The sequence below is a fragment of the Giraffa tippelskirchi genome, chromosome 12 (genome assembly GCF_054371585.1).
Source record: "Giraffa tippelskirchi isolate mGirTip1 chromosome 12, T2T-mGirTip1v1.2.pri, whole genome shotgun sequence".
Classification (NCBI taxonomy): domain Eukaryota; kingdom Metazoa; phylum Chordata; class Mammalia; order Artiodactyla; family Giraffidae; genus Giraffa; species Giraffa tippelskirchi.
Window position 1 is genome coordinate 2,436,914 of NC_137286.1, and position 27,974 is coordinate 2,464,887.

Sequence of the window (27,974 nt, forward strand, 5' to 3'; positions counted from 1 at the left end):
TGACCTCGGAGGGAAGGACAGAGCACCAGGAAGAGATGGGGCTCCTTATTCCAGCCAGGGGCCCTGCCAGGGCCAGGCAGCTGCGTGTCCAGGTCTTGTCTGAGAAGAGCTCAGGCAAGATGGCTGAGCACTTGGGGGGTCTCCAGGACTGATGCTGGTGCTGAGTGTCCACAGGGCAGGTCGTCAGGAAGGGAAGTTCAGGAGTGGCCTGCAGCCTTCTGAGTGGGAGCTGGCACCCCATGAACACAGGCTGAGATAACGGGGTCAGTTCTTGATGCCTCTGACCTTGGTAACTGTATTCTGCGAAAGCCAGTATTTTTATTTAGTGTTGATCTCGAATGGTCTCAGCCCGCAGGGGCTTGAAGCGGGGCTTCGGTTCCCAGCCAGAGACTGAGCTCAGGTCTAGGCAGTGAGGGCACCGAATCCTAGCCCCTAGACCAGTGGTCAGTGACAAGGGCCTGACTCTTTGACTTGGCAGAAAAAAAACTTTGACAAAGATGGAAATTAGTGAAACAAGTATTTATTAGGAGGAAAAAGAGTAGAGTATGTGTGGACAGACACACAGACAGACTCAAGAGAGCCCTTGAGTCAAGCCCCTGTGGCAGACTGAATCACTTTTATGGGGCATTTCTTCCCATTTTCCTTAGGCCAATCATTTTTTAAAATGATTTATTTATTTACTTTCGGCTGCACTGGGTCTCCGTCGCTGTGTATGGGCTTTCGCTAGTTGCAGCGAGCGGGGACTACTCTGTAGCTTCCCATTGCGGTGGCTTCTCCTGTATCGGGGCACCGGCTCTAGGGCACAGGCTCAGTAGCTGTGGCCCACAGGTTTAGTTAGGGCTTCCCAGGTGGCGCTAGTGGTAAAGAACTTGCCTACCAATGCAGGAGAGGTAAGAGATGTGGGTTCGATCCCTGGGTTGGGAAGAGCCCCTGGAGAAGGGCACTGCAAAGCTACTCCAATATTCTTGCCTGGAGAATCCCGTGGACGGAGGAGACTGGTGGGCTGCAGAGGTGAATATGACTGGAGGGTTGCAGAGTTGGGCACGACGGAAGCGACTTACACACACACACACACACACACACACACACACACACACACACACACACACGGGCTTAGTTGCTTTATAGCATGCGAGATCTTCCCGGGTCAGGGATCAAACCCAGGTCTCCTGCACTGGCAGGCGGATTCTTTAAAACTGAGCCCCCAGGGAAGCCCCGGCCAATCACTGAATTGGCCTGGTTCAGAGTCCACATTTGGTATGCCTCAGGATCCTCCCACGTGAGCACGCATAGCTCTCAGCCAAGATGGATTTCACGGAAGAGGCCTGTGGGTAGTCGGCATGACTTAGCATCACGCCCCTTTGACCTCCACGGAGCCTTTCTGCACATGTGTCGTTGGGGAGGTCTCCTGAGCAAGAAAGAGAAATACGCGGTCTGTGCAGGGCCCAGCATCCTTTCTTAACTGTCCCGCTATTCTCGTCTGGAAGTTTTCGTCCACAGGGAGTGACTCTCCTATTGCTTTATCCTGGTGGTGGGAGGGATCAACCTCCTGCCTCAGTATCACAATTTTTCTCATATCTCTGATCTGTTTTTGTTTTTAAAACGTATTTATCATATGTCTTTGACCTGGTAATCCTACTGCCTGAACATTAGACCATTTGTGCTGGCTCTTGCCTGTGGTGACTTGTTCCCTCGTCTGTTCTGGAACTTTGCAGCATGAGCTTTATCTGAGAAGATCAGCAGTGATCCCCACTGAAGGTGCGTCCCTCCAGACAGGCAGGCTTATATTGCTTCTGGGCTCTTGAAGGAACTGCCAGCCTGGGCTCCTTCATGTTCGTTTCTCAGCTGGCTGTTTCCGGGACCTCAAAGGGATGCTCAGTTTAAATCCCACCCATATCCCCCCACCTCCTGCCCCTAGGCCTGAGCTCTCAATACAAATTTTAGGGAAGATCTTTTATTTTTTGTCCTAGGAAGGGCCCAGGATAGGAAATTTTCTTTCTCATCTCCTTTTGCTGATGGTTTGAAAATATTTGAATTCATACGTTCACTGAGGATCTGGACCTGCTAGGAGCAGACTTTGTGTGGGAGTCTTGGTTCTAAGTGGGAACTTTCAAAAAGCTCACAGTCTTGTCTCGCTTCTCCATGACACCCGAAGCTCTTGGTTACCGAGATTGAAAACACAGCATCCCCCACCCCCAGTTTCAGCAGCTTCTTTGTTTGGGTCATTTTCTCTTCCCCACCACCGCAGCTGTGCAAGGAAGGATTTTATAATAGCTCATTCAGAATCTCTAGTCTCAGCAGATTTTTTTCCAGTCACCTAAACTACTTAATTGCGGAAAAGGGAGTAACCACTTCTGCTTTGCAGCGGCTGCGTCCGCGTTCGTCTTCACTAGCAGACCTGCTGGCAGAGCCGGCCCAGCTCGGCAGCGGTGCTCCCAGCGGGCGAGGAGGGCTCCTTTGTTTCCTGCTCCCAGGAGGCGCGTGCAGCTGTTCTCCACAGAGGCTAACGCAGCGGCTTCGCTCCAGGGTTGCTGTCCTTCTCTGTGCCTCGAGGTACTGAGGCCACGGCTCCTCCAGTTGGGTCCAGACTTGGGGGTCAGAGTAATTCTCTCTGGCCTAGGACCGAAGGCTCAAAGACGTTAAAAGCCCCCCCCCAGGAGCAACAACGCCCAGATAATAAAATCAGGCCAGGAGTTTGGGGAGCGGGCACCTGGAATACAGCACGAACTTTGCCCTCCGCCGTTTCCTGCCATGAATTCCAAGGGGCCACTTCCACTGGGGTGACCGGTAGCTTTGCGGGGCTGCCCAACCTTGGGTGGGTGAGTCCAAACATGGGACTCAAATTTAGGGTTGTTGTTTAGTCGCTACGTTGTGTCCAACTCTGGGCGACCCCGTGGACGGTAGCCTGCCAGGCTCCTCTGTCCATGGGATTTCCCAAGCAAGAATACTGGAGTGGGTTGCCCTTTTTTCTTCAGGGAATCTTCCCGACCCAGGTATCGAACCTGCGTCTCCTGCACTGCAGGTGGATTCTTTACCACTGAGCTACTTGGGGAGCCCCAGTTTAGGGATAGCAAGGTGATTTAGCTCAGCCTGTTAAAGCCAGCCATCTGTTCTGACCCAGACATCATTTGTAATAAGGTACAATTTTATATACACGTTCTTGAGTCTCCTTTGTCCTATCTCTTGAGCCTTTGGGTCTTGGGCAAGAGTAATGAGGTGTCACTTACTGGGTTCTTTCACACCTCTCCATTAACCACTACCTTATCCTATATGATTCTATATACTCTTTTGCATGCAAACAGCCTCAACAAGTAATTAGCAAATTTATTTCATTAATATACTGAAAAAATATACCAGGATAAACTGGGGTTTCATTCAGAAAGGCAAGCATTTATTCAACTACTCAACAAATACAGTCAGTTTAGCTATGATGTATCAGAAGCATTCTTAAAATTCCGGGTGTCATACAAAATTGCATAATAACAGGACTTATGGGGAAAATGAGATTAGGGCAGGATACTCAAAATACTTCATCAGTGATACAGTTTTAAAAAGATGGGAGCATGGGACTTCCCTGGTGGCCCAGTGGTTAAGAAACTGTCTGCCAATGCAGGGGACACAGGTTCAATCCCTGGTTGGGGGAGACTCCGCCTGCCGTGAGGCAACTAAGCCCATGCCCAACCCCTTCTGAGCCCGTGCTCCGCAAGAGACGCCACTGCAACGAGAAGCCCACGCCCTACAACTGGAGAGTAGCCCCCACGTGCTGCAACCAGAGAAAGCCCGCATGTAGCAGTGGGGACCTGGCACAGCCAAAAATTAATTCATAAGTTTTTAAAAAGATGGGAACCTAGTAAAAAAAAAAAGGTTAACACAGTTGTACAAGTTAAATTGTTTTTTAAAAAGACATAAATACTACAAAGGGGGCTTCCCTAGTGGCTCAGATGGTAAATAATCCTCTTGCATGCAGGAGACCTGGGTTCATTCCCCTGGAGAAGGAAATGGCGAGCACTGCATTATTCTGGCCTGGAGAATCCCATGGACAGAGGAACCTGGTGGTCTACAGTCCACGGAGTCGCAAAGAATGGGACACGAGTGAGCAACTAACACTTTCACTTTTTTTTTCCACTGCAAAAGATATAATTCTTTATCCGAAGCTTGAAGTTTGCTTGTGAAGTAGGCGTCAGAAGGGCTGCAGCTTCTGAGGTATTGCTGAGGTGGTTGGAAAGGTGTAACCCCAGTGTGGACGAGGGTTAGAAGGAAACTTGGAGACATTTGAAGTGTGTGAGTGTGTTTTCCTACACACCTCAGTTCAGCCGGTGGGGTTTTCTGTGTTCACGTAGGGTTTCTTGTAAACAAAATCACACAAAATGCAAAATTCACATTATGCTCAAACTGTTTCCTAATTGTTAAATGGTGTTGGAACAAATTCACCTTTTCAAAGCAAGCATCAGAGCAGGACTGTAGTTGTGGAGCACCTACTGTGTGGGAGGCACTGCCTGACACACAGTAGGTTCAGCAATGTACTGTTTCTGCCCTCATGGGAGATACATTGTAATGAGGGAAACAATAAACAAATAATCAATTTCATATCATATAATTTGCATACCACCTTCCCCCCAAGTTCATATGTTGACACCTAACCGCCACGATGATGGTGTTTGGAGGTGGGGCCTTTGGGGGTAATTAGGTCCTGAGAGAGGAACCTCATGGATGGAATTAGTGTTTTTATAAAATGGACCCCTCCAACCCTGCCCAAGCTCCCTTGCCCTTCCACCGCAGGAGGACTCGGCAAGAAGACAGTTACGTATGAGCCAGGAAGCATCTCTCACCAGATGCTGAGTCTCCTGGTGCCTCGACCTTAGATTTCCCAGTCTCCAGAAACGTGAGTGATGAACACCCAGTCTCTGGGGTTCTGTCATAGCAGCCCAGAGGAGCTTAGTAGGGCAGCGAGCTGTGGGTTTGTGGCAGGTGGAGTTGTATCCCCTCAAATTCCTGTGCTGAAGCCCTAGCCCTCTTATAGGTTGAGGTGTTTGTTCCCTGGGCTGCTGTTAACAAAGCCCCACAGACTGGGTGACTCACACAGAAACTTTCAGTCTCACAGTCTGGAGGCCAGAAACCTCAGATCAGGGTGTTGGCAGGGTTCACTCCTTCTGTGGGCTGTGAGGAAGAATTCGTGCCATGCCTTTCCCTCAATTTTTAGTGATTCTCTAACTATCTTTGGCGTCCTTGGCTGTAGAAATGCCAGCCGGGTCTCTGCCTTCCTCTTCACATGCTGTCCTTGCTGTCTCTGTGTGTGTGTGTCCACATTTCCCCTCTCAAAAGGCTCCAGTTATACTAGAGCCGGGGCTCACCCTGTTCCAGTAGCACCTCATCTTAACTGATTACATCTGAAAAAACCCTGTTTCCAAATAAAGTCACATTCTGCAGTCCTGAAGGCTAAAACTTCAACATATGGATTTGGGGGAATACAATTCCACCTGTAACTTGCTAAAGGGATAAGGGAAGACTCCTTTCAGTAAGTGATATTTGAAGAGACTAAATAAAATGGATAGAGTAAGGGACCTCCCTGGTGGTCTAGTGGTTCAGACTACATGCTGCCAATGCAGGGGGCCCAGGTTCAATCCCTGGCCAGGGACGAAGAATTGATGCTTTTGAACTGTGGAGCTAGACAAGACTCTTGAGAGTCCCTTGGACTGCAAGGAGATCCAACCAGTCCATCCTAAAGGAAATCAGTCCTGAATATTCACAGAAGAACTGATGCTGAATCCAAAACTCCACTTAATGTGAAGAGCCAACTCATTGGAAAACACCCTGATGCTGGGAAAGATTGAGGGCAGGAGAAGAGGGTGGCAGAGGATGAGATGGTTGGATGGCATCACTGAACTCAGCGGAGATGAGTTTCACTAAACTCTGGGAGATGGTGAAGGACAGTGAAGGCTGGCGGGCTGCAGTCCGTGGGGCTGCAAAGAGTTGGCAGTGGCTGAGTGACTGAACAACAACAGGAGCCAGACCCTGCACGCCACGAATAAGAGCCTGCACGCCGCAGCTAAGACCTGGTGCATCCAAATAAGTTTTTTAAAAAGTGAGGGAGTGAGCCGTGCAGACATCCGAGGGAACAGAATTCTAGGGGGAGAGAACGGCAAATATGAAAGTTCTGCGATGGGAAAGGAGATTTTCCTGCCAAAGGAACAGGTCATTGTGTCTAGAAGGTAGCAGGAAGAGTGGTAAGAGATGAGGTGAGAGAATGATTCATCAACAGGAAACCCATCAACGTACAATACTAAATTCTCAAAATTAAAGAAGGAAAACCTTATGAATTTATCAGAGTCCAAAAAAAACAAAGCCAAACAAACGAAACAAACAAAAAAAACTGCTGTTGTTCCCAGTAAAATGCTAAGGTATAAATAGACAGTAACTTTCTCTTATGATACAGAGCATCAGAGTGCACAAGCATACATCATATTATTCATGCAATGTAAAGACATTTCTGTTGTTCAGAAATGTGGAGGGATGCCAGCAATTACCTCTTTGGTTCAGTATTGTTATTTTGGTTCAATATTGTTATATTTGCTAAAGCAATAAGATAAGAAAAGGAAATAAGTAATATTCTCCTCATTGTTTGCAGATAATATGTTCCTACACACTCCCCCCTCCCCCAATGAGGTATTTTCAGCAATCAGAACTGAATCACACATATATAGAGATCAGACTTACAGTTGTGAAGGGGGAGGGGAGGAGGGAGAGGGATGGACTGGGAGTTTGGGGTTGGAAGATGCAAATTATTACATTTAGGAGGATAGACAACAACCATAAAACAACAAGGTCCTATTATACAGCACAGGAAACTATATCCAACCTCCTGGGATAAATCATAATGGGAAATAATGTTTAAAAGAATATATATGTGTATAACTGAGTCACTCTGCTATACAGCAGATATTGGCACAACATTGTAAGTCAACTATACTTCAGTTTAAAAGCAAATAGAACTGAGTCAGTCATCTTTTATGCTCTAGACTCGTGTACTCTGGGTCCACCTTCCTGTCCTAGTCATGGCTACAGCAACCATCTGGTTGTGTGGGTAGAGCCTGGCCGCCACTTGCCTCAGCTGCACTGCACACCCCTGGGTCACTACTGCTGCCGCTTGGGATGCTTCCGGAGTTCACTCAACCTCCCGGGCACATGTGCACCCCGGAAGAGGGAGTTTGCAGGGCAACCCTGGAGCAGTGAGGAATGGGTGCCAGTGGATACATGCCTCCCGGGCTTCTGTGCATCAGTGGATAATTCTGACATCCTACACGTTTTCTCAGGTACTCCACAGCAATAACTTGAGAATACACGTGGTGTGGGATTCCCCACACCTTCTGTCTTTCTCTCTTCCAGGGCCTCCATTCTGGATCCCAGTGATCACTTCCAAAAATAAACTATTTGCCCACTAGACCAACTCCCATGTCATAGATTCTGCTTTGGGAGGGAATCTGAATTAACAGAGTTAGTACCAGAAGAGGCTGTAGAAAGCAAAACTTAGGGGAAGAATTCTAAGATACATCACACACCCTTCAGACCCATGGTAAGGCCCTCACTGCTGGTGGTGAGTGAGCCGGTGATGAGCTCTGGCCCATGGCATAGTTATAATGACTTGCTAGAGGTGGATTTCCTGGAAATGGCAATCTACTCCAGTATTCTTGCCTGGAAAATCCCATGGACGGTGGAACCTGCTAGGTTACAGTCCATGGGGTCGCAAAGAGTCAGACACGACTGAGCGACTTCACTCACTCAGGGGTGGATTAGGATGTGATTCAGGCAGAAGGGGAAGCATGGGCCTCCATGCTAGCAGTGGAACTTTAACTGCATTGAGGCAATGGTAATAAGATGGACTACGGGGCTGGCTGACTTTTGTTAAAGGTTTTAAAAGCCTCAAATAATGAGAGGCTCAAAGCAGCCAACAGTCAACTTAAGGCGCTCCGTGAATGTCCGTTGGTCTCATAGCAACCTGAAGAAACCCTCACCTCCTGCAGGCACAGGGCAGTGTACGGTGAAAATTGGTCCAGGATTATTCACATCTCTGAATAATGTTGGTTCTATTTCTCTCTTCAACCACGTCTAAACTTCTGTTTAACCTATCAATGGGTGTTTTGTGTTAAGTAAAATAATAAATGATTATATTTTCCATTTCTAGAAGGTTTGTTGTTGTTCAGTGGTTAACTTAACATCCAGCTCTTCGCGACCCCACAGACTGCAGCACAGCAGGCTTCTCTGTCCTTCACCATCTCCTGGAGCTTGCTCAGATCATGTCCATTGAGTTGGTGATGCCATCTAGCCATCTCATCTGCGGCCACCCTTTTCTCCTTTTGCCTTCAATCTTTCCCAGCATCAGGGTCTTTTCCAATGAGTCGGCTCTTTGCATCAGGTGGCCAAAGTATTGAAGGTTATTTTTCTTTTTGGGAGGTAGGGGTGGAATCTCTTTCAAATTACTTGACCATAGTTTATAGTCTCTTGTTCCTTGCTCATACATTTAAGCTTCTCTTTTAAATCTTTAAACACATACAACATAATTATTTTGTATGTCTGATAACACTAATATCCACAGGTTTCTGGATGTGATTTTATTTTCTGGTGTTTCCAACGGCTGTCACTCAGAGTGAAGTTTTCCTCATGTGTTTTGTGACTTGTTTTGACCGTGAGTTGCCTAAGTTCCCTCAAAAGTTATTCATGGGGAGTTGTTGAAACCTGTGTGGAACTTGCATTTCTCCGGAGAATATTTACAGCTTATCCTTTAAAAAAGTTTTTAGTTTTGTTATTCTGCAGTCAGAGAATAAGTCTTGTAATATCTGTTTAGAAATCAAGTTGTCTGTTGTAATAAGTATATAATTCATATTATACACTAAGGATGTTCTGTGCTATTTATAGAAAAGCACGGTCTGTCACAGACCACAGACCCTGAAGTGCAGGATGTCTTATTGTCACTTAAACTTTATCTTTGAGTCTGTGCTGCCAGGGAGGCAGGGAATTCCAGCTCCATCATCTCGGGGTGCTGCCCCTCAGTCCGCACTGGAATGAAGGAGATTCAGCGGCACCCCAAGCCTAGGGAGAGGGACAGTGGCACTAGCTCATCTCCGCTCCCAGCCCAGGCCTGCAGGTCTTCTGAAGCCCTCGGGCACCTGTGAGTGCCTGCAGCGGGCAGTGGGCGGAGCAATCCCAGGACCCTGTGGCCTGTCCCCTCTATGCCTGCACAGCCTTTCTCCTCTGACATCAAGGAACAGCAAGAAGGTTGTGTAGCTGGAGAGTAGAAGCTTGAGAATGACTGGGGCAGGGGAGTCAGACCTGGGGAGCCCTTTTATAAGTAGGTGACCCCAAAGTGCAGCTGCCCAGGGCTTTCCCTGCCTGCCTGCTGCTGGGTGAATGGGTACATGCTTTCATTGTCTGGGTTGGGATGGAGTTACGTGGTCACTTTACTCTAAGCTCAGGAGGGCGCAACAGAAAGCCAGGAGAGTTTAAGTGGGGGAGTGAAATGTGATTAACATTTTATAAGGCTCTGGACTTTATAATTGGACTCGAGACTCCGCTCAGTGACAAGAGGGGGCTGGCCAGGCCGAAGGAAGGCAGGGAGGGGCATGAGGGGCCCAGGCCACAGAATGGGTGCCAGGAGGGAGTGGCGTGGGACCCTCGGCCTGAAGCTCCTTCACACGTTCCCTCTTCCCTGGGGTCCCCAGGCCTGGAGAAGGGCTTCTGCGGCAGGTTCCCCAGGCCTGACCTTGTGTGAGGCCAGTCTGGCTTCGGGCCACGAGACTGGATCTGAAATGGGAAGAAATGCGGCTATTTCCCGGTTGACGTGGAAGGGATCCGGTTACCATCTGGTCCGGGACGGAAGGGGTTCTCCTCGGAGGGAGGGCAGGGAGCCGGGGCTGAGGGAGGGGTCCCCGCCGGCCCGCCCGCAGGGTCCTGGGGAAGACGCGGCCAGGCCGGGCAGCTCGGACCGAGACGGAGGCCAGGGCGGCGCGGCCGGTGGGCGAGGCCGGCGCCGGGGCGCCCGGGCCGGGAGCGGGGCAGACGCTGCGCGGGGCGCGGGAACTGGGGCCGGCGGAGGGGCGAACGGGGTCCCCGGTCTGGGGCGGGTGGTGTTTGAGCCGCAGGGGGCAGATCCGGGCCGGGCAGGGCGGGCTTGGGCACCGAGGGGTTAGCTTACCCCTGCCCAGGCCGGAGCCCGCGCCCCGGCCCCCGGGTCCCTCCCCGCCCCTCGCCCCTCCCTCCCCGCCCCTCGCCCCTCCCTCCCCGCCCTCTCGCCCCTCCCTCCCCGCCCTCTCGCCCCTCCCTCCCCCCGACCCCTCCCTCTCCGACCCCCTCGCCCCTCCCTCCCCGCCCCCCGCCCCCCGCCCCCGCGGGCCCCGCCAGGCCCCCGCCTCCGCGCGCCATTCCTGCCGCCGCGCGTCCCGCCAGCCGCGCGCTTCGGCCATGGCGGGCCTGGGGCTGCGACCGGCCAAGGGCTACCGGGTGGTGCTGCTGGGCAGCGTGGCGGTGGGCAAGACGGCGCTCGCCACGCAGTTCGCCTGCGGCAGCTTCCCGGAGCAGTGCGAGCCGTCGGTGGAGGAGCTCTTCAGCAAGGTGATCGAGGTGAACGCGGCGCCCGCCCTGCTGGAGATCGTGGACACGGTGGGCGCCGAGCACCTGGTCACCCTCAAGGACCTGTACATCAAGAACAGCGACGGCTTCGTGGTGCTCTACAGCGTGTGCAGCGAGGCCTCGTTCGAGGCGGTGCGGCCGCTGCGCGAGCGCATGGGCCGGCTGCGGGGGCCCAAGGCGGTGCCGCTGGTGCTCGTGGGCACGAAGGCCGACCTGGACGCCCAGCGCCAGGTGCTGACGGCGCAGGGCCGCGCGCTGGCCCGCGAGTGGCGGTGCCCATTCCTGGAGGTCACGGCCAAGAGCAAACTCATGGTGGACCAGGTGTTCACGCAGGTGGTGCGCGAGATGGAGGCCCTGGCCCCGCCCGAGGAAGTGGTTCCGGCGGTCCCCACCAACGCGCAGGAGACGTGGCCGTCGGAAAGATTCATCGGCTGACGCGCGGCGGTTCCTCTTGCCTGTATTCATCGCTTTCCGTGATTTCTGAAGCTCCCTTTGCTCCTCTGCGTTTTTAAAGAAAGTTATTCGGCTGTAAACAAGTGGTTACTTCTATATATTGACTCAAATCAGTGCCTCAGACTGTCCACAGGGCTTCTTAAATATTTGTCTAGAACTTTGCAACTGTGTTTACTTCTGACAGTGCTGGGAGGAGAAACCCAAAATCAATTTTTTACCTCCTGTATGAAGAAAGCCTACCCATTTCTTCAGTGGAATTTGTTACAGGATTTTTTTGGTCATAATTATCACCTTCCAGTGTCATCTGACGTTTGATATTGACTGAGGAACATGAACTGAAGTGTTAGCTTTCCATTCCATGAGGCTCTGATGTGTTTCCCTCTCATTTACAACCTTGAATTGCAGTAGTATTTTCTTCTCTGCGTACTTCTAAATATAGTTATGACATACATAGCCATGGTTTGAAAGGGATACTGTATACTCTGGGAGGGGAAAAATCAACTGTGTACTCGGGCAGAGATAGCTCAGCTCTGCCTTCAGTTTTGTAATTGACATCTAGTCGATTTCTGCATCTGTCAATCTGTCGATTAAGTGAATAAAATGACTTTAGAATTTGATAGTTTTTGATATTTGTCTTTCTAGAACTTAAGCTACAGTTCCTAAAGTTTCCGTACACTGTATCTTTGCTTTTCAGTTATTTTCCAGGACAAGTTAGTTACTAGAGTGAAAATGGCCCCACATCTTTCTCTTTCTCTGTTTCTGCAGAAGTGCTTTCCACTGCGAGTTTTTTTTCTTGTCTCCTGCCAGAGTCGGATGTGTTGTCTGAATACCTGCCTAGTTTAACACCAGTACTGAAATAGAAACAAAATATGAAGAATCTTTTTGCATAGTTTCCACGTAAGGATAGTAGACATCTTTCTTGCACTGGCTTAATTTAAAAAATTGGTCTTTGATATGAGTTGCTTGTGTTTATTTGCACAAGTTAACAATTTTACCTCCCCCACTGCAACAATTTCTTAAAATTTAGGAACCTAGCTTAGCCATTTGAAGTGAAAGTCGCTCAGTCGTGTCCGCCTCTTTGCAATCCCATGGACTATACAGTCCATGGAATTCTCCTGGCCAGAATACTGGAGTGGATAACTGGTTCCTTTCTCCAGGGGATCTTCCCAACTTAGGGATTGAGCCCAGGTCTCCCACATTGCAGGCGGATTCTTTACCAGTTGAGCCACAAGGGAAGCCCATAGCCATTTGAACATCTTTTTAACAAAAAAAATAAAACAACAAAGCTCTGTGCCTGTGATCTAAAATAATTCTATTAAAGGAAAGTTATAGAGTGGCGGTTATACTATGCTCTGGGTGTTATATTTACATTGTATATGATGTTTGACTAGAAGAATGGATTTTAACGCAAACAAAAATATTTTAGAACTTCGCAGTGCCTGAGAGCTAGTTTACCCTGAGGAGAGGGCCAGGCCGGGACCTCCCCTGTCTTTTACTGTTTTCTCTTTCCCCTGGACGTTGGGGATGGGGAGGCTGGGTGCTTCCTTTTGAACCTTGAAACCCAGCTAGCCCACAGCTCTCTTCTGACCCTCTCTCCTGGGGTCACTGCTCCTGGCAGTGTTACCTCACACCCTCTTCTGGAACCATCATTTCTCAAAGGGGATGGTTCAGACATAGGGAGGGGGGGAGGGTGGGCAGTCAGAAAGACTCTCCTGGCCTCAGCTTGGTCCAACGCTGCCCCCTCCTCCTGCTGAAGCAGAGGTGAAAACCCAAGACCCTCCCCTGACCGGGTGTGGGCTGCGCAGAGAAAGCCCGGGGTGGCAGGGGGAGCCAGGGAAGTGGGAAGGTGAACAGCAGTCCCCACCCATCCCTGAGAGCTGGGCCCCCAGGACTGGAAGCGGGCGACCCCCTCGCCCTGACTTTCTGACTCCACTTGGTTATGCTGAGGTCTCTGGGGAGGTTTTGTATCCCTGGATCCCAGGCCTTCTGGATATCAGGTCTGATTCAGGAAAAAAATTCACATACAGCCATTTCTTTCTTTAAATTACTAGACTTGTCTCAGACTACCACTCAGATCCAGGTGTCTGGCTTGGAGGCCAGGGGCATTCCTAACTGACCGGTCATGACCAGTCAACACGAATGAGCAGGCCCATGTGATGAGCTCCTGTGACTGCAGGAATGTGTATGAAGCAGCTTTCTGGGTGTATATGTACGCACACACACAATTAGAGACCCACACCCTGATTTTCTTTCTCTTCCTGAATTTCTAATTTATTCATGTTCCTTACAAGTTGCCTGCAGTCCCTCTGGCCTGGGTGAGTTAGCAAGTGGTCGACATGACCCTTCGTCGGGGTGCTGCGCCCAGGGGAGGGGCCAGGACGCTGTGGCAGCCTGACTTGCCAGCTGGAAAGGGGTGCTCAGATCTCCAGCCCTTCACATAAGACAGGGCTGTAGACTGTGTGCCCCGCTCGGTGTAACTGGGGAATGCGAAGCTGGTTTCCAAAGAGGATGCAACAGTCACTTACCCACAAGAAGGGCGAGTGCTTCTGAGTCTCCAAGTGCCCCGCCACTCAGCATGGACTGATCTTTTTCTTGCCGATGTGTTATGGTTTTAGTTTGTATGATTCAGATTGTGGGTGATGTAAGTTTTTTGGGTTTTTTTTTTCAGGACCTCACTTCCCTAACCAGGGATCGAACCTGGGCCCTCAGCAGTGAAAGCACCAAGTCCTAACCAGTGGACCACCAGGGAACAGGTGATGCTGAGAATTCTTTCGGAGATTTTTTTTTTATATATTTCAGCTGTGCCATGTGGCATGCGGGATCTTAGTTCCCAACCAGGGATCAAACCCTTGCCCCCTGCATTGGGAGTCTGGAGTCTTAGCCACTAGACCACCAGGGAAGTCCCTCTTGGCCCATTTTTGAATCACGCTATTTTTCCATTGTTAAATTTTAGGAGGTCTCTATATATTCTGGATGTTAATTTTGTATCAGGTATGTGATTTGCAAATATTATTTTCCATTCTGTGGGTTGCCCTTTTATTCTGTTGATAATGTATTTTGATGCACAAAATTCAAATTTTTTCATGAAATCCAATTGTCCAGCTTTTCTTTTGTTGTCTGTGCCTCTGGCATCATTTCAAAGAAATCACTGCCAAATTCAAAGTTCCCAAGTTTTGACATATGAAAACATAGGTTTAGGACTATTCTATACCTTTGGTCGGAGAAGGCAATGGCACCCCACTCCAGTACTCTTGCCTGGAGAATCTCAGGGACGGCGGAGCCTGGTGGGCTGCCGTCTGTGGGGTCACACAGAGTCGGACACGACTGAAGCGACTTAGCAGCAGCAGCAGCAGCAGACCTTTGGTCTGTATTTTGTCTTTTATGCGGGTACTGTACTGCTCTGGTTACTAAAGTATTGTAGCAGTTTTGAAACCAGGAAGTATGTCTTCCAGCTTTATTCTTTTTCCAGGTTGCTTTGGCTGTTTGGGATCCCTTGGCACTCCATATGAAATTTTACAAGTTTTTCTATTTCCGAAAAGATGTCATTAGAATTTTTATAGGGATTGCATTGAATCTATGGATTGTTTCGTATAGTATTGATATGTTAATGATATGAGGTCTTCCAATCATAAACATGGAATCCATTTATCTGTGTCTTTTAATTTTTTAGCAACGGATTGTCATCTTCATTGTACAAGTCTTTTCACCTCCTTGGTTAAGTTTATTTCTAGAACTTTACTCTTTCTGATGGTATTATAAATGGAATTGTTTTCTTAGTTTCCTTTTTGGATTGTTCATTGTTAGTGTATAGAAATGCAACTGATTTCTGTCTGTTGACTTTGTGTCCTCCCGCTTTGTTGAATTTACCACTTCTAACAGTTTTGAGTTGTTTTTTTCTTTCGTGGAATGTTGAATTTACCACTTCTAACAGTTTTGAGTTGTTTTTTTCTTTCGTGGAATCTTTACCGGTTTTGCCACATAAGATCATGTGAGCAGAGATACTTCAACTTCTTCCTTTCCAGTTTGGGTGCCTTTTATTTGTTTTACTTGCCCTAATCGCTCTGGCTGGGATTCCAGTACAACGTTGAATAGAAGTGGTGAAAGCAGACATCTCTGCCCTGTTCCTGATCTTAGAGGAAAAGTTTCCAGCCTTTCATCTCTGAGTATAATGTTCATTGAGGGCTTTTATATACTCAGTTTCTATTACATTTAGGTAATTTCCTTCTATTTCTAGTATGTTGAGTGTTTTTTTCGTGAAAGGATTTGAATTTTGTCAAATTATTTTTTTGGCATCAATTAATGTTTTCTCCCCTCTTTATTCTGTTAATGTGGTATATACATTGATTTTTTTTTTTTAATTTTGTCTACACTGGGTCTTTGTTGCCCTGGGCATGTGGGATCTTAGTTCCCCAACCAGGGAATGAACCCACGCCCCCTGTGTTAGAAGGGCGGAGTCTTAACCACTGGACCACCAGGGAAGTCCCACATGGGTTAATTTTTGTATGTTGAACCCCTCTTACATTCCAGGAATAAATTCCTCTTGTTCATGGTGTACAAGACTTTTTATGTGTTGTTAAATTCTCTTTGCTAGTATTTCATTGACGACATAGTTGATTTTCCCCCCAGTTTTATTGAGATATGTTTGACACGGAACATTGTGTAATGTGTACACTGTAACACTGTATACATATTAACCGTGCGCAAAGCGATGGTTTGATACACATATATATTATCAATACAAAATGATTAACACAGTCTGGTTAGATAACACATCCTTCACCTCCCATGATTATCATTTTTGTTGTTGTTGTGATAGAACATTAAAGATCTACTCTCCCAGCAACTTTGAGTATGATTTTAATCGTCTATTCCCTGTCCATTTCATGTTTTCTTTGCTTTCAGCCCGGATCTCAGCTGATTGGAGTTCTTTGCCCAGTAGAAAGACCCAAGCATTCATTCCCAAAGGATACGAGTCCTCAGTAGGTATCTGCCACTTTTTGGTTGACACCGCTTTATGATAACCTTTTACTATTGGAACAGAAATACCAAGAGGCATCTCAAAGAACCCGCTTGGTTTCTGGGTACAACAGTTAGAGTGGAGTTCCTCCACCGCCCTTAGCTCCCGAACTCCTGTATTCTGACTGCGGGGAAAGCAGCGCCGAACATTAGCCCCTGATTAAAGATTATGTCAGAAACCAAAGATGGAGCCCCATCCTCTCCGAGCGCAGTCTCCCAGCTGGTGCTGCTCTTGTCTTCAGAGGCCGTCCAGCCTTCCCGTCAGGCCAGCTGCTTGCGGGTGAGCAGATAGAGATAGGACCATTACATCTCATGGGCATGGCCTGTTACTTTGTTTCTGCTGCTGTAAAATCACTTCTTTGGTCTTAGAAATGTTCTGCGGGGTAGCAGGGAGGTCTACAAGGCATCCTGCAAATCTGTGATGGTGCTGCTGGCAGAAGCATTAGAAGCAGGAAGGCAAAGCCATATCCAGAATAAATGTCCACCCCAGGGACGGCAAACTGCTGCTTCTTCCCAAATGGAAGAATCTAATGTCATTGACTTTTCACCAAGTGACGAGTGTTCCCTTGGAAGATGACACCATAATAGGGGCTCAGTGTTGGTCTCTGCTTTAGGCAGGTTAGATCTCAATGGTGGTGAAGCCAGGTCAGAGGCGGTGAGGCAAAGTCCATGATGCGGGGCCCATTCAGAGCCTCCATCCCTGCTGCCTTGCTTGCTTCGTGCGTGGGCCCGAACAAGCACCTGGGGGGATGGCTAAAGTGGCTGAATGGCACAGGATGGACTGTCTTGCCCAACTGATTCTTGAGAGCCTCCTCTGCAGAGGAGGGTATTTGCCTGAGGGTGGGTATTCACATGCGGTAAAGTATCTTCACAGTTGAGGGAGGTCCAGGCTTATGTCTCTTCCCCAGGTCACCCCGTTACCAGTCTTCCAATCTTTTTTCCAACTCTTTGATGGTCCAGCCCAACCCATTAGCAACTGCCCGTTAATCAAATGTAGAGCCATACTTCTAGCCATCTTGCAGTCCAGGCAAAGTGGTCAACAACCCAGCGCTTGAATGCTTGAAGTGAAGACCGCAGGGAGGCTTTTCCTTCATCGCTCTCCTTTAGGGCCACCTCTAGGTGGGACTGTAGGGCTGCAGCCATCCACTTCTGGACCATCTGTAAACCAGGAGCGAGGTTTTTCCTCCTCAATCAATTGGTCATAAGGCCCTCCCCGAGAGGCCACGGGTCTGGACTGTGGGTGGGAGACCAGGCAGCCGGAGGAGGTAAGAGACACGGCCTATGAGCACATGTTGACAGGCTCCTGAGGCACACAGTCCACCTTCAAAGGCACTGAGGACACGATTTTACCACACGTCCTGCGGTGGTTGCCCAGGGTCTCCAGCTTCCCAGCCCACAGAGACGCACACTTACTGCCTGCGTGCCGGCCAGGCCCTCACAGCGACACCGCCGCGGCCTCCCACTGAGCAGAAACAAGTTCACAGGACGTGACCGTGATCAGTGCGGATCAAGACAAAAACAAGAGCGCTCTGTCATCAGGTCCAAACACAGACAAAAGTGTGAATACTTTTGAAACCACAAAAAACGATCAAACACTCTCCACTCTTAGCTACTATGAGTGATGAATGCTCCTTTACCAAGTGCAGACTTCACTCCTCAGAGATGAGCTGTTATGATATTCAAGCATGTAATTTCCCCCACTTCCCCAAAGCATCTAATCCAGAGCAAAGCCCTGCTTCTGATTCAACTTTCACCAAAACCACCTCATACAAGCCCATAACCAGCTCTGTGCTGAAGCTGAAGCTCCAACACTTTGGTCACCTGATGCGAAGAACGGACTCATTGGAAAACGCCCTGATGCTGGGAAAGATTGAGGGCAGGAGGAGAAGGGGACGACAGAGGATGAGACAGTTGGATGACATCACTCAATGGACTCACACTCACTCACATTGACTCAATGGACATGAGTTTGAGTAAACTCTGGGAGATGGTGAAGGACAGGGAAGCCTGGCATGCTGCAGTCCATGGGGTTGCAAAGAGCCTGACACGACTGAGCGACTGAACAGCCACAACAAAACCGCCTCATGCAAAGCCATCACCAACTGAGAAACTTCATGGCTCCCAGGTGTGTGTTCCCCTTATTGCAAATGCAGAGTAAAGCCAACTTTTCTTTTTTGGTTGTGCCTCACGGCATGTTGGATCTTATTTCTAGTTCCCAGACCAGGGATTGAACCCATGCACCCTGCAGGGGAAGTGTGGAGTCCTAACCTCTGGTCTGCCAGGGGAGTGCCCAGAGTAAGGCCAACTTGTTCGGTGATAGGTGTGCTCCTGTGGTCTTTAGCTGGAGGGCAGCCACACCACCCATCACCACACCACCCACACCTGTGGTGATAAGGCCACATTATTTGTGGCAGCCAAACATATGGCCATCAGGGCGCAGGGAGCAGAACCACTGCAGATAGTCTAAGCAAGGCTGACAATAGACACAAGGCTCTGGACTGGGCCTCTGAGAACAACTTCCAGAGGTGGGGGTGGGGTTCCACCCTCTGGCTCTGCCTCCAGAGTCAGGAGGCTGCCAAACATCCAGAGCCGCCATCCTAGGCTGTGGCAGCCAAAATAGATGTTCCTGCGGCTGCTGTCACTGCCATGCCTGCCTGCCAGCACCCAGGCAGCTGGGAGGAGGCATCAGAACCTGCCCACCCCTTCTCCAATCTTGCTTGTCAGCAGAAAAGAGCAGAGAGCAGCAAGGACATGGCCTCCGCCCCCTTTCCCCCTCCAAACCTCCTGGAGGATCATGCAGTTGGCTAACTCCAATTTCCAAGCAGACCTGGGAGGGAGGAAGTGGAGACAGGCAGCTGCAGCGACTCCCCCAACGTGGCCTCGAGCAGCTGTGCGGCCCACTTCCAGATTTCTCTTTTTCCCTCTCTCAAACAAAACCATACTTCTGTGTTTAGCCCCACAGGGTCCCCACTACTGACTGGCGCCGGGAGGAGCTGGGACCCCCCTGTGGTCTGGGTCTGGGACTCTGACTGGGGTTGAAAGCATGCTGCTGCTGCTGCCTGAGCCAAGTATCAAAGGCGGCAGGGGGGTTCCTGGGGCTCCCTGGGAAAGGTGGGCCCGCCCAGACCTGTGGGAGGGGAGGGAGCCGGGCAGGCAGTGTGGGGGCCCCTTGTCAGATGGCCTCTGGTGAGATGGGGGCAGATGCTCAGTCCCAAAGGCATAAAGGCCTCCGAGTCGTCGGAGGGCATCTGGGGGAAGGACGGCACTGGTGCGCTGAGGAAGCCCATGGCGAGGGGTGGGGGGCGATCCCTTCAGATCCCATCCCCGGCCGGGGTGAGTGAACCCCCGGCCTCCCGGACGGGCCTCTGGCGCCTTCCTGGAACCTCAACCCAGGAGGTCGGGCTTCCTGGGGCGCGGACACCAGAGCGCGGCCTCCCCGAAGTCCTGTTACACGTGCGTGTTGTGAAGTCACACTCGGCTAGTTAGTGAGGCCCGCCTGCATTCCAGGGACGGCCGCAGACCGCGGGGGAGGACGCCACCGAGCAGGACTCAGAGACCAGGGGCAAGGGTTGGTGGGCGGGGCGGGGCGGCCGGGGCGGTGCATTCCTGCGGGCGGAGGCGGGCCCCGCGGCCCTGGGGGCTGACCACGCCCCCTGGACGACCACGCCCATCAATAATCCCGCCTCCTTCCGGGGTGGCCACGTCCCATCGGTAACCCCGCCCCCGCCCGGGTGGCCACGCCTGCCGCCCGGCCGCAGACCCGCCTGCGCCGGACCCGGGCGGGGCTGCGCAGAATCCACTTATATGGAAACTTGGTGCCTGTTCCTGGATCGCAGTCTGCTGTGCTGAGATGCCGGGACGCAGGAAGATCCAGCTGCCGTGGGCCGGGAGGCAGGGGGCCGACGGGTCACTAGGGGCCCCTGGACACTGGTCCTCCTGGGCGTTTGTGCTGCGGAGGCGGAGGGGACAGCTCTGGGACGGAGACGCACGTGGGTGGCAGGGAAGGAGCCTCTAAGGGCAGAGACTTCAGTGCGTCCTGTGTGACTTGGACGGAGGGGCGTGCCCACTGGAGGACGTCCTTACTCTAGGTGTAAGGTGACACCGCCGGGAAGTGGGGACGGAGGCCCACCCACTCTCGTGGGCGGAGGGCAGTGAGCCTTTTGGTTTCCAAGGCTTCAAAACAGAGTCCAACCCCTGGGAGGGAGAGGACACCAAGCAACCTCAGAACCCTCCCTGCTTGGGATTGAGAACTGAGTTCTTCGGTCTTGTTTTTCAGGCAAGCGGTGAGATAAAAACCATCACCTTATTTATATGAGGGACTTCCCTGGTGGTCCAGTGGCTAGGACTCAGCTGCTCCCAATGCTGGAAACCTGGATTCCACTCCTGGTCGGGGTACTAGATCCCACATGCCGCAGCTAAAGAGCCCCTGAACCTAAGACTGGGTGCAGCCAAATAAGTAAATATATTTTAAAAGAATAAAGCCATGATCACTTTTAATAGAGCTGTTCTTGACAAAGTTATATAATTGTTACAGATCAAACTACTGTTGTGAGATTTGTTTGGGGTTTATTTTATTTGGAAGCAGCACAAAGGGCAACCTTTAAAATCAAGCCAAAAACAAATCCTCCCTAAAACTGCAAAAGGTAAAAACTTTGAGAAAAGAGTTCCCCATATACCACTATGAAAAACCAGGATCTAAAAAAGGACGTAGGATTGATAGGTTTTCTGTTCCAAAGCTGATGCTACTTTTAAGATATTCAAGAGCTCAGATTGAATAGAGGGATCAGCTAATACCTTTCAAAATATATTTGAAAAATTTGGTTTTATTTATGTTTTGCCAAAAGTTTTTACTTCGTTTTGGGTTTGAAGGGTTTGTTAAGAAAAGAAACCACATTTTTTACAGAAGACTGTCTGATTTAATCTCAATATACAGTCATTAAAGGAAAAGAAATAGAAACAGTAGAAGTAACAGCATATACGTCACCAAATTGGGCCGACAATCTACATCCAGACTTAACAGCGCAGGGAAGTCCCTCCTTAACAGCAATCTGTAGTCCCAACTGGGAAAGGGTCCTGGGTGGTGTGTCCACCCCACGGGTGAAACTTCCAGTCGTCATTTTGGGGGCTCCTGCTTATATTCTCAGGCCACAAACAGGTATCATCATCAGTTTGCAGAACAAAAATGCAGCTCTGGTGTTTTCTTTTAACTTTTACAATGCTGTTTGTTTTACCTAGTGAGTCATAGGACTTCTTAGACCCTGGGGGCTGGCCAGGCCCTCAAGAACTTAAGAGATTCCAAGACCCACTTCCTTTCTTATCTAAAGTGCCGCTTGACTTGCTGGTAACAAGTGGTGTGCTTGCAGGCAGATATGTAGTCCAGGTCAGAGGCCTGCTTCCCTACATCTTTTTTTTTTTTAATATTTATTTGTTTATTATTATTTTTAAATTTATTTTGCTTCACCAAGTCTTAGTTGCAGGCATGTGAGGTCTAGTTCCCCAACCAGGGATCGAACCCAGGCAACCTGCATTGGGAGCACAGAGTCTTAGCCACTGGACCAGGAGGGAAGGTCCTCTCCTACTTCTAAAGCCTAAACAAGACTGCCTCCATTTTAATTTCCCTAACAGTTTCTCAGTACATAGATTTTGCCCTTCCTCTGAACAGAATTCTTGGGAGAGAAGTTAAAAAGTAAATGTGCTAACAATTTGTTAACACAGCCTTAAAATAAAATTCATTCAGACAAATGTAAAATCACTTTATTTGTGCTCAATTTACTGATGCAGGTGTCTCCTGAGACTAAAAATTACAAAACTGGCAGACAGAGCTCAGTTCTTGGGTCTGGGTACACAATTAATACCCCAGCAATGCAGGAGCCTTCTCCAGGCATTCCTACAGAGATCATAACTATATTTGGAGCGATACAGAAAGGGCCACAGCTGCAGTTCAGGGATGCAAGCAAGCTTTCAAATATGTGGAACTTCAGGGAAAACATTAACTATAACTCTCAGAGCATGTTCTGCATATTATCTCATCTATGCAGCCGTATCCTACTGTGCCTCCCTCACCAGGAAGCAAAGTGTCAAAGCATGAATATGTCAGACGGGGAGAAAATTTGCAGAGAAGTAACCACTAGTTTGAGGCTCAATGAGTCTCCGTTTTTACTTTCTTTGTGTGTTAGTCGCTTAGTCGTGTCCGACTCTCTGCAACACCATGGACTGCAGCCCGCCAGGCTTCTCTGTCCATGGGATTCTCCAGGCAAGAACACTGGAGTAGGTTGTCATTCTCTTCTCCAGGGGATCCTCCCAACCCAGGGATCGAACCCGGGTCTCCTGTATTGCAGGTAGATTCTTTACTGTCTGAGCCACTAGGTTAAAGGCATTAATCTGGTAATTCTGAGCTCAAAAATTTACTCATTACAAATATAGAATGTGATTAAGAAAATAATTTATATTTTTAAACACTATCCCTTGCATTTGGGCCATTATGAAAATCTTAGAAAGGTAACGGGCTGATTGATAAGAACCAGATTTCACACTGGTGGGAACAAATGAGCACCCCTGTTCTCTGCCCCTGATCTTGGAGGCCAAGGCATTGGCACAGGCCAGTCCTCTAGCCAGCCAGTACCAAGGCCCCCATCTGGGGACATTCAAGTGGTGCCACAGGACCTCACTGTAGCTTCCAACGCAGGCTAGTCTCCACCTCCAGCTGGCTCTGAGTGCACACCCAGTCCACCTGGGCCTCGCTCTCTGCTGTGACCTCCAGGCCTCAGCAGTGTCCCTAGCAGGTCACTGTGTGCCCTGTAGTCAGCCCCTCAACTCCTCTGCGGAGGCCTCCACTATCGCCCACTGTGCTTGCCAAGGTCCACTGTTCCTCCAAGACATGAAGGACTCGTGGAATTCTATACTCTGTCAAACTACCATTCAAAAATGAAAATATTTTCAGAGAAACAAAAATTGAAAGTGTTAGTAACAGACTGTGATTGAAGTATGCACTCCAGGAAAAAAGAAACTGGACCTGGAATGAAGATTTAAGGAGAATGATGAACAATATGGATGAGGTAAGACTCAGAGAAGTCAGTGGAGGAACGGCCTGGATGACCTCATTATTTCAACCTAATAGACAACAGCATATGCAGATGACACCATCCCAATTGCAGAAAGTGAAAAGGAACTAAAGAACCTCTTGATGAGGGTGAAAGAGGAGAGTAAAAAAGCTGGCTTAAAACTCAACATTCAAAAAACTAAGATCACGGCATCTGGTCCTATCACTTCATAGCAAATAGATAATGGAAACAGTGGCAGACTTTGTTTTCTTGGGCTCCAAAATCACTGCAGACTGTAACTACAGCCATGAAATGAAGACGCTTGCTCCTTGTAAGAAAAGCTTTGACAAACCTAGATGGTATGTTAAAAAGCAGAGGCATCACTTTGCCGACAAAGGTCCATCTAGTCAAAACTATGGTTTTTCCAGTAGTCACGTATGGATGTGAGAGTTGGACCATAAAGAACGCTGAGCGCCAAAGAATTGCTGCTTCTGAACTGTGGTGTTGGAGAAGACTCTTGAGAGTCCCTTGGACTGCAAGGAGATCCAACCAGTCTATCCTAAAGGAAATGAGTCCTGAATATTCATTGGAAGGACTGATGCTGAAGCTGAAGCTCCAATACTTTGGCCACCTTTTCCAGCTGACTCATTGGAAAAGACGCTGATGCTGGGAAAGATTGAGGAGAAGAGGAGAAGGGGGCAACAGAGGATGAGAAGGTTGGATGGCATCACTGACTCAGTGGACATGAGTCTGAGCAAACTCTGGGAGACAGAGAAGGACAGGGAAGCCTGGCGTGCTGCAGTCCATGGGGTTGCAAAGAGTTGGACACAACTTAGTGACTGAACAGCAACAACAAAGAGAAATGGTTTTTAAAATGAATGCCCTCATGAAACAAAACAAGATGTTATAAAAAAGGAATACTAGGGGCAAAAACAGTTAGAAATGAAAGATATGATGATGGCAGAAATAAAAATGCAATGTAAGGACTAGAAGATAAAGTTGAAGATCTCTCCCAGAAAAATAAGAACAAAAGGTCAACAACTGGAAAAAAGTAGGAGAAGGGAAATTAACAGAAAACTCCAGAAGATCCAACATATGAGTAGCAGGCGATCAAAAAGGCTAGAATAAAGAAATCAGACCTCATAAAGAAATAGTACAGGAAGGTTTTGGAGAGCTGAAGGACCCAAGAACCCCCACAAGAAAGACCCCCAAGGAACACTAGAGATGAATAAATCTCACCAAGGCGTGGGGATCACAACAGTCTCGGGCCTCCCCTTGCAACAACAGCCAGCAGACATCTGAGTCAGGCTTTCAAATTTCTGTGGGAAAATGACTTTTAACCTACAACTCAATACCTAGGTAAATTGCCATTCAAATACAAAGGAAGAAAAGGTGTCTTCAGACAGTTTAGTTCTCAAAAAAATTTCTCTCTGATGAACTCTTTCTGGGGAAGCCACCATAACATAAGACATGGGGTCCCGGAATCCCCACTCAACAGAGGAGGAGGCACAGAAAGAATTCCCGTAAGGAATGAAGAGAAATCCCAGGATGGCAGCTAAGCAGCAGGCCTAGAGAAGACACAGCCTCAAGTGGAGCAGGAAAATGAAAGGCTCTACAAGGGCAGAATCACTGCAGATGGTGACAGCAGTCATGAAATTAAAATACACTTGCTCCTTAGCAGAAAAGCTATGACAAACCTAGACAGCATTTTAAAAAGCAGAGACATTACTTTGCCAACAAAGGTCCATCTAGTCAAAGCTACGGTTTTTTCAGTAGTCATGTATGGATGTGAGAGTTGGACCATAAAGAAGGCTGAGCACCAAAGAATTGATGCTTTTGATCTGTGGTGTTGGAGAAGACTCTTGAGGGTCCCTTGGACTGCAAGGAGATCCTAAAGGAAATCAGTCTTGAATATTCATAGGAAGGACTGATGCTGAAGCTGAGGCTCCAATACTATGGCCACCTGATGCGAAGAGCTGACTCATTGGAAAAGACCCTGATGCTGGGAAAGATTGAAGGCAGGAGGAGAAGGGGACCACAGAGGATGAGATGGTTGGATGGCATCACCGACTCGATGGACATGAGTTTGAGCAAGCTCTGGGAGATGGTGAAGGACAGGGAAACCTGGCGTGCTGCAGACCGTGGGGTCACAAAGAGTCGGACACGACTTAGCGACTGAACAACAACAACAAAGATACGGGGAAAAGCTGTGAGCTTCCATGCTCTCTCCCAGGCCCCTGGCCAGCTTCGGGAGTGGCCTCAAGGGTCTGGGGCCTCGGAATTGCCTGGAGCTATAGCCCATGCCTTTGTTCTCTCAGGTTACCTGGTCCACCCCAGAGTCGGAGAAACATTTTCTAAACATAGTTTTTAACTTACTTCACTCTACTTGAGAGTGTAATCGTTCTTTAGTCATTTTATGAATTCCACGTCTAAGTGGTTTCCAATATTTTACCTTTTTTTAGCAGTTTAAAATGACCGTTGTGTTTTTTCCTGGAGTCCATGAGCATTCCAGTGACTGATTCCTCAAAGAAGATGTGATATGTGTGATATACATATATCACATCTTCTTTGGAATCTAAAAAAAAAGTGATATAAATGAACGTATTTACAAAACATAAATAGACCCACACACATAGAAAAGAAATTTCTGGTTACCAAAGGGGAAAGGTGACCAGGAGGGGTAAATCAGGAGCTTAGGATTAGCAGATACACACTACTATGTATAAAATAGATAAAACAACAAAGTCCTACCATATAGCTTAGGGAACTATATTCAACATTTTGTAATAACATAATGGAAACGAATCTAAATATATATTAAATATATATATCTAAATATCTATATATCTGAATCACTGCTGTACATCTGAAACTAACCCAACTTTGTAAATGAACTATACTGCAATGAGAAACATTTTTTTAATTAAAAAAAAACCAACTCACCAGGTAGACCAAGGCTGACTGAAGGCTTGTTTACCAGTGATTTGATCAATAACAGTTCTGAGTTGACTTTTAGGATCTGGACCAGATGTCCCCATGAAGCAAGGTGCGGGTGATGGGAGCTTTTAAAAGAAGAGACGCCCCAGCTGTTGGTGGTGGCTGGCGTTTTTCTCCCTGTTGTCAGCCCCAGGCACTGAGCAATTTCTGCTGCTGGGGTCTCACGTGCTAGCGGCTATCCCGGAGGAAACAGGGTCTTCAGCTGAACGGCCTGTGCCTCAGTCCTTAACAGCATCCAAGGACAGGACAGTTTCTAAGGAGAGCCAGACCCTACAGATGTTAAAGTATGATTTTATTAGTAAGCGGAAGCATGATATATATGTAAGATATAGCGAAATCCTAAATGTCCAGCTGGAAATGTTTTCATAAAGTCAGCCCCTCCTGTAATTAGGACCCCAGAAGCCCACGCTGGGACTAGGCTCACACCTCTGCTGTATCCTCAGCTTGAGTTTCCAAGACAAGGCATGTGGCTTCAACTTGAATTGCAAGCTGACTTGAAGGCCAACCCGGGGTGCGAGTTACAGGGGAGACTTTCTAAGTATTCAGGGCTCGGGCCAGGACAAATGTCTTCCGTGCCACCCTTAGATGGAGCTCCCTGCCTTAGCCCACTCTCCCACCGCGAGTCCAGTCCTCGCTGGTCTTGGGGTCTCAGTGCTAACCTCGCCCGGGGCCAGGCCTGCCCCCCCTTCTCTCGTGGCCGTTGAAATGGAAAGGTCTTGGTGTCCCGGACGAGCGAAGAGCCCCAGGGCCCGTGGCATCAGTGTTACCCAGCACGCCGTTGTCAGTCTTTTTCATTTTTAGCCAATAGACTTTTCTCTTTACTAGGATCCCAATTAAGGATTAAAGGACTTTTGTTATAGCTCATCCAAAAGTTCTAAATGTTTCCCTCAGGAAACTTCTTAGGGGCCCCAACGCCCCTGGATTCTAGGATGGCACGTGGCATGGGTCTTGCCGTGGTGCCTGTATGCTGTGTCTGGATGGAGGCCCTTTGGCAGAGGAGCCTGGGGGGGTGGGGAGTCCCCCTGTGCATGGTCACTGGGGCCCCCCAGCCCCAAACCTGCCCTTTCTCTCTGAAAATGCCAGCAGCTCCACTGTTCACGCTCCACTGCTTGTGAGTCTGCGGAATTTCACGAATGCACTTACAGCCTTGTCCACTGGTTGCACTAGCCCAGCCCCAGCCAGATGAGACCTGGGGACCTCCCCCCCCCCAATTCCCCTGCAAGCCAGGAGCCCATTTCAGGCCTCAGGAACTCACAAGTCAACAAGGTCTTTGGACAAAGCTGTAGCTGGAGAAGCTTCCAGCAGCACAGGAGGCAGGTCCAAGGGAGCAGCCTGCAAGGAGGCCTGTTTCATGGCCTGGCATCAGGGACTTATCCTCCTAGGCCATGTGAGTCGTTAGAATCCCCGTGGGCAGGGCCAGGGTGCAAACCAGCCCCAGCCTCACCCGCCGGCTGTTCTGATTCAGTGGCTGGCTGGGCGTAGTTCTGGGCCCTGGAGGAGCCCCTGGGGTTCTGGAGCACAGTCCAGCACTGGGCCGCTGCAGCAATGAGCAGCCCCGGGGTGTTTTCAGGGGCTGAGGGTGAATGCAAAACCACTGAGTTATTTCTTCAGGTCTCCCATACTCCTGGCACCCAGGGCGAAGGGAGGGAGCCTGACTTTAGGGCAGAAGTTGTCTTTGCAAATCTCCAGGCCATGGCCACACACCTTGTGCCATGTGCCAAGCGGTGGGATTCAGTTGGTGGTGAACTGCAGAGTTCCACCTCTTAGTGTCTGTTTGGTTTTTTTGGTGTGTGTTTTTTTTTTTTTTAGCTCTTTCAAAACTTGAAAAACTGGTTAGAAAGAAAACTT

At 49.0% G+C, this 27,974-nt stretch overlaps 1 protein-coding gene and 1 non-coding gene across 2 annotated transcripts; one reads left to right on the forward strand and one right to left on the reverse strand.

Moving 5' to 3' along the window:
• Nucleotides 1–10,417: 10,417 nt before the first annotated feature.
• On the forward strand, nt 10,418–11,690 carry LOC145529073 (ras-related protein Rap-2c-like). The gene has a single exon (XM_081548671.1). It carries the CDS (start codon nt 10,453–10,455, stop codon nt 11,053–11,055), a length of 603 nt encoding a protein of 200 aa, XP_081404797.1. The 5' UTR covers nt 10,418–10,452; the 3' UTR covers nt 11,056–11,690.
• A 2,059-nt stretch (nt 11,691–13,749) lies between these two features.
• On the reverse strand, nt 13,750–13,822 carry TRNAE-UUC (transfer RNA glutamic acid (anticodon UUC)). Its single transcript has one exon. It is a non-coding gene; the product is annotated as a tRNA-Glu (tRNA).
• Nucleotides 13,823–27,974: the final 14,152 nt, after the last annotated feature.